At 46.5% G+C, this 7,238-nt stretch overlaps 1 protein-coding gene across 1 annotated transcript in view; it reads left to right on the forward strand.

The window, feature by feature from the left end:
- The first annotated feature begins 6,927 nt into the window (after positions 1–6,927).
- Positions 6,928–7,238, forward strand: part of SEC63 (SEC63 homolog, protein translocation regulator) — a 52,980-nt gene continuing 52,669 nt past the window's right edge. The window contains exon 1 of the mRNA XM_041414862.1: positions 6,928–7,180. Within this exon, the coding sequence (XP_041270796.1) occupies positions 7,057–7,180 (124 nt within the window). The 5' untranslated portion in view covers positions 6,928–7,056. The remainder of the gene's footprint in view (positions 7,181–7,238) is intronic.

Genomic DNA, 7,238 nt, shown 5'->3' on the forward strand with positions numbered 1-7,238 from the left:
AGCTGACGCGAGGCTGCCGAAACACGCCTGAAAACAAAGGGAGGCGCGCCCTCTGCTGAGAGCAGCATCCCGTACCCGGGAAACAGGGAAAGGTGCTCAAACCCAAAGAGATCAGCGCTTCGGCCAAGGAATCTTGGAAGTGGCTGAATTCCCATGTAAAACCCCACTGTTACCCAACTGGAAAAAACCAGATTGGATAAAGATGGGGATCCTGCGTTTCAATTTATTCCAGATTTGCGAGCATGTCTCACACCCCTCAGCGCCAGATCCCTCTCCTGCACTCTTGCAAATCATGCACTGGGCTACATGTTTTATTGTGACTGGTCTGACTGCAGTGTTCTTCAGTATTCCCACAGATGAAGAAAGCCATCCCTTGTTTTCATTTACTTGGAAGAGACTTCAGCTGATGTGATCTTGTCCTTTAGAGGGGTTTAATGGGTCTTTCACCATATTTTCTCAGATATTAAAAGAAGATTTAAAGGATATTGAGTTATTTGGTGGATTAATTTTAGTGAAATATGTAGATAATTTATTTCTAACACCTAGCAGAAATTGCAATGACTGTTTGAAAGACATTAAACATTTATGTACTGCCTTAGCAACCAAGGGCACATCTCTATCCAAGCTCCAGCTGTGTCAAATGGGAGTAAAATATCTGTGATTTGTTTTAAAGGAAGGACAGCAAGTAATAGATACAGAAGGAGTAAAGGTTATAATTTAAATTCTTTGGCCAGTTAAAAAACCCACAACCAGCTTCGAGGACTCTTAGATGCAGCCACATTAAAAAAACCCACAACCAGCTACGAGGACTCTTTGTAAAAAAACCCACAACCAGCTTCGAGGACTCTTAGATGCAGCCAACTGTGGATACCAGGATTAGTGGATCTAATGTAATCTCTGGCAGAAACAATAAAAAATGAAGAAATAGAATCCATTACATGGGGACCAAAATGGGAAAAAGCCTTCAGAGCTATAAAAAGGCCCTTGGTTTTGGCTCCAGCTTTACAACTTCCAGACTGCACAAAGCCTTTTGATCTGTCTATACATACAAAAAAAGAGTGGGTAGTGGAGTATTAATGCAGAAATTAAGACCTCATTGAAGACCTGTGGTATTTTATTCTGTCTAACTGGATCTGGTGGCAGCTGGAGCTCCAACACACATTAGATCCATGTCAGTGGCAGCTACAATAGGGGAAAAAGCTCCATCTTTAGTATTAGGGCACCCAATATACAATCTATGTGCCACATAAATTTGAATTACTTCACAACCACTAAAGACACAAGCTGTGTCTTCCCAGTGTGCACATAAATACAAATTAACTCTTTTAAATGTAAATGTGTGATTCCACCTGGCAACACTATCACCAGTGCCAGGAGAAGGAAAAGAGCTCCACTGATGTGACATGGTAATCCAGACTATTAGTGAGGCACGAGCAGATCACAGACAGACAAAACCCAGGTCCTGTTTCGTTCACAGATGGATCATCCTACTCTTGGCACAGGCAGCAAAACAGTTGTGGAACAACTGGCTACACAGTTGTGGAACAGTGTCAAGTTGGAGAGGCCAGAGCCCTTCCAGCAACAGTTAGTGCTTAAGGGGCAGTAAATTGCCCTAGCCTGAGCAGCAATGCCTGGGAAGCAGAAAGTAAGTATTTATACAGATTCTAAGTGTGCTTTTGGCGTATGCTTTTGGTGTATGCCACACAATATTGTGGAAAGAACGGGGGTGTCTCACCTCCTCAGGAAAAAGTGTGGCTAATGGAATGGAAATTTGGGACTTGTTGGGCACAATTCAACTTCCCAAAGAAATTGCTGAGGTTTGCTGTCCATTCTGTACAGGGGACACTACCATAATCAGCCAAGAGAATGTCCTAACTGATGCAGCAGCAAAGGCCACAGTTCATCAACCTGCAGTGAACATCACGGCAGTTACTTCAGATAAGAGCTCATGGCCTGGTGTTGACCATCCAGAAGGATTATGACCAATCAGATGTGACAAGTGAAGAAAAGGAACTGTGGAAAAAGTTGGAAGCAGTGCGAGACTGAAGATGGAATATGAAGAATAGGGGGAAAACCTGTCTTACTGAAAAAATAACTGATAACTCAGTGGTTCCATGATGAAACTCAGGGAAGAACGGAAGCAGTGGCTAATCAAGTACAACAAGTATGGGCAGATCTGGATGTCTACGCAGCTGCAAAAAGAGTTACTAATACCTGTCCCACCTGTCATAAATTATTACCTATAAAATTGATTTGTGAAATCAACCACGAGCAATTTTCCCATTCCAAAGATTGCAAATAGATTATATGGATACAGCTGCAGCATGTGGATATAAACACTTGCTAGTGATAGCAGCTTAATTTTCTTAGCTTCACAAGGGGAGGAATGCACAATTAGTAATAGCAGTTGTTGCATGTACGTTGACCAGAGTGGAAGGACTTCAGCCAATGTCCAAAGTTGTGGGAACAAGTAAAATTAATGCAAAATATACAATAGGACAATATTTCAGCAAGATTCCATAAAGTATGGTCACTTCTTCAACAATACTTCAGCAAAAAAAAATATTGGCTCACCTCCTGGGTACCAGATTAGGAGCTTGGGCAAAATGAATTCTTTATAGATTATTCATTTTTATTATGATCTTTGAAGTAATGTTTGTTTCTATTAAATGTGGTAACACTTGCTGTGCTCAACACCTTAGGGTCTGCTCCTGTAGAAGAGCAATGTTAATAAAAACAAATGGATGACTGCTGTAGAAGATGTTAGTTTCAATTTAGCACTAGCAGCTTAAACAGTAATAGCTGGACTATGCAAAGCCTGTAGATTGTGGTATATGTGCTGTGACATCCATATTACAGCATGCCAAGTAGCTAACCACAGAACCAGAGAAAACAGCCTAAAAGGATGTGAATCAGGATGCAGAACCACTGTATATTGTCTAAGGAGATGCCCACTTAAAACTGCCTACTAACAAAGCAGCAAGAAAATCAATAAAAAGTAAGAAAACCCCAGACTCCAATACTACCTTTGGTCCTAGCTGTCACATGAGGGGTGAACTTAGGTTGTAAAGGTAAAATTGCCCAGGGATTTCTTTGTTTGGGTCCATCTTCGGAGGTGCCTAGTTTGATCTGGAGCACCGTTAATAAAAAGGACTTCATAGAAGAGTCTGTTTTTGACTTACTGATTCCACCTAAGCCTAGAGCCGAACCCTGCTATGGTGCCTGCTATGCACAACTTCCACAGCACCATCTGCCGGCCAGTCATTACCTCCTGAGATCCCTGCTCTCCAGACTGTCAGCTGTGGGAAAGAGTCCACCACTTCACAGAAGATTAGGACGGTCATGACACGTGGGACACAAATTCCCACAGCGTACAACATATCTGCTAGGTTTTAATTTCCATTTTACAGTCATAAAATCTTCTGTTCTGCTTGGAAAGTACGTATCTGTTACAGCTGCATTGCTCCAACTTTCACCATTCCTACTCACTAAACCAGTCCGATTGTCATCTTTGGCACCACACCAGGTTTGTCACTGCTTTTCTTCCACAGAGATTTGGGGACCTTGTCAAAGCACACTTTCTTCCGCCAGTAATTTGTGTCCCTGGCTCATACGATTAGGGATTAAGGTAGGATTGAACTCAGTCAGCTGCAGTTTTGTAACTAAGCCTGATAAAAGCCTGAAGGTGTGGTAGAGGCAATCAGCAGCTGACAACCTCCCATGAGATCAGAAACACCAGCAGGGGATATGCAGGAGAGGTGCCAGTGACTGTGAAACCCCTGTGCAAATGACCACGTGTGTGACACTGAGTAATGTGAACCTAGTGTGGGGTGCTGAAGGATGCCAAGTGGATGGCAGAAGGGCACTGTGGGATGCTGGGGCAGCCCCCACGGCTGCAGAATCCACCTGTGCAGACCCTGCTCATGACAACTGCTAGTAGCATGACAGGGCTGTGTTGCAAAAAAGGAGCACTTTGGTGAATTGACATAACAGGTCCTTAAAGTATTTCGAGAGCATTTTGGGAAGAACAGATTCCTCTAGGTTATAAATACTTATCTAATCAAGATATCTCATAATGTTATCTTCATCTGCAGTTGACCACATTGCTTCTCAAAGCCAAGGAGCTGGGGTTGTTTTTACCTGGGCGACCTTTCAGACAGGCCATGAGTGGAAAAAGAAACATTGCATAGGGATCATGTCACCTATAGGGAAATTGAGTATGTAAGGAATGGCACTCAAATAAACCAGTTCAGGTTTAGGTTAGAATGGTCTCTGCTCACTGCTGCTCAGTTATGGAGCGTCCCCCCTTCTGGCTGGGGAAACCTGCATATTGGAGCTGATGGTAGGAATTATTTTTCTCCATTCCTCTTTCCCAGTGGATCCTGGTTAACAGCTGGAACAGGTTGGCAGGGAGAAAGCAGAGACAGGATAAGGCTGAAAGCAGCCCCTTTTGATTCACTCACTAGGTCAGTTAATGCCACAGGCAACCAATCCCCTCACACACCAACTGGGCAAAGGAATGATGCTGCCAACAACAGATAGAAAATCTGTAACTGGGTTCCAAAACAATGGCATTAAGAAACTATCTGATGATCTGCAGCAGGAGCAGTGCCTGCTTTCCTCCTGCTCTGACTCCTGTGATCTGCTGAATACATTGACCAGAGATTTTCTACAGGGCACTCAGTTATGCTGCTTCCTATGGGGATTTTACAGTGCCTTGTAAGATCTTGGCTCACCACCGCTTGCCCTTCAAGCTGGTGCCCTCACAAAGCTTCCTCATCTAACAGGCTGCTTTCACAAAACCTGCAGGAACATAATTGTCTGTGAAAGCTCTGTCCCTTTATCTGCCTGCAGTAGCAAACTCAGCAAATGAACACAGCTGGAGGAAGAGCATTTCCTGCTTACAAAACTGGTCTGATTACATGCGTAGGTTTTTACCTGTCATGTCTTCTTTACTGCGCACAGCAGCTTTTCACTGCCTCGATGTAAAACATTAAGGACTAGAAACCCAGAGGGAGATGAGTTTTAATGCATTCAGGGATCTTCCAAAATGTCTACTGCAAGACTTGCCATCACTGCAGGGAGTGTACAATACTCAGGGTATATTGCAAAAGACATAGAAGGAAATATCTTAAACTTTGCCTATGAACCCCACCAGAAGCAATTACAGAGTGTATCAATGAAAAAATTGGAATATTTTATTAAAAAATTAATTAACACAAAATAATTTCCAAGAAATAATAGAGATTTCGTTCACTCCACATCATGGCACCAGGACATTTGGTGCTCAGCTCATTGGCTGTGGCATTGTGTTACCTTTCTCTCAGTCTTTGTTAATGTTAGGACAGAATTTCTAATGTATGCCTAATGCTTCTCTTGCATGGGATGCCATCACCATTTCTGTGTCACAGTTTCCCATAGCCTGAACTTATAAGAACTCAAGATGTGAGATTTTTATAGGATTGCAGTTATGAGAGGCTGTACACTGGAGCGTGAATCTGTAGAGATTAGTGTATTCCCACAAATGGGCATGAGTAGCAATCTTTTCTCCCTCAAAGAGGTAAGTTGCCATTAATGGTGTGAATAGGATCATCACAGTACCTGCCTTTTGATTTCACACCTTTAGGGTCACAATCCCTCCTAGAGCATGATCATGCCTGCAGCTAAATTCGGAATGACACGTATTTTAAATTTTTGCTCTCACAGTTTGCTGAGGGTCCACCCTCCAAATTCTGAGAACTCTATTATGTCTGAAATACTTTCCTGTTCCCAGGCTCTTCTTGGTGAGAACAGGAGGCAACAGGCAGAAAGCGAAGCACAGGAAGTTCCATACAAATGTGAATCAGAAAGTCTTTACATGCAGGTGACTGAGCACTGGAACAGGTTGTCCAGAGAGGTCGTGGGGTCTCCCTCACTGGAGATGCAGCAAGAGCCACATGGATGCAATCCTATCCGGCTGAATGGATTCAGGACCTTGACAGGCTGGAGAATTAGGTGGACAGACACCTAAGAGGTTCAACAAGGAAAAGTGTGGGATACTGCATCTGGGGAGGAATAACCTCAGGTGCCAGTCAAGGCTGGGACTGATGTGCTAGGGAACAGCTCTGCAGAGAAGGACCTGGCACTCTTGGTGGATGACAAGCTGACCACGGGCTGACAGCACCCTTGTGCCCAGGAGGGCCAGTGGTACCCTGGGGTGCACTGGGAAGAGTGGCCAGCAGCTCAAGGGAGGTGATCCTGCCTCTCTATTTATCCTAGTGAGGCCACATCTGGAGTGCTGTGTCCAGTTCTGGGTTTCTCAGTACCAGAGAGACAAAGAGCAGAGGTGATGAGGGGTCTGGAGCACCTCTCTTCCGAGGAGGGACTGAGGGAGCCGGGGCTGTTCAGTCTGGAGAAGACTGGGAGTGGATCTCATCCATGCATATAAAATTACCCAAGGGCATTTGTCAAGAGGATGATGCCAAACTCTTTTCGGTGGTGCACAGTGACAGGGTGAGAATAGCCACAAACTAAAACACAAGGAGTTCCACCTCAGCATGAGGAAAAACTTTACATGGGAAGGTCGCAGAGCACTGGAACAGGCTCCCCGGGCAGGTCGTGAATTCTCCCTCCCTGGAGACATTCCAAACCCGCTTGGGCGGGTTCCCGTGTCACCTACTCCTTGGCAGGGGGGTTTGGACGAGATCCAGAAATTTCTTTCAGCCTTAACGAACCTGCGATTCTGTAGCACGTTCTCTGAGACAACCCCGCTTTAGCAGGGAAATTAGACCCGACAGCCACAACCGGCCCTTCCCGCCGTGCTCCCGAGGCTGCCCGATCCCGGGCGTTAGCGATCCCTGAGGAGCGGGGCCCGGGCCGAGCCGATGGGCGGCGCGGCGGGGCGGGGCTGGGGCGGGCGCGGCGGTGACGCCGCACGGGCTATGGTGGCTGAGGAGTGACACGTCTCCTTGCGCGGCCTGGCGAGGGGCGGGCGGGCGAGCCTGCGATCTCGCGGGATCCCGGGGCGGCGGTACCGGGGGCCGCCGGCGGCGGCGGGGACGGGCGGCCGGCGCGGCCATGGCGGGGCAGCAGTTCCAGTACGACGACAGCGGCAACACGTTCTTCTACTTCCTCACCAGCTTCGTGGGGCTCATCGTCATCCCCGCCACCTACTACCTGTGGCCGCGGGACCAGCACGCCGGTGAGCGGCCCAGCCGCGGGCACCGCCGGCTTCTGCGCCGCGACACAGCGGCGCCGGG

Source organism: Onychostruthus taczanowskii, unplaced genomic scaffold (genome assembly GCF_017590055.1).
Source record: "Onychostruthus taczanowskii isolate IOZ18803 unplaced genomic scaffold, ASM1759005v1 scaffold48, whole genome shotgun sequence".
Lineage (NCBI taxonomy): Eukaryota > Metazoa > Chordata > Aves > Passeriformes > Passeridae > Onychostruthus > Onychostruthus taczanowskii.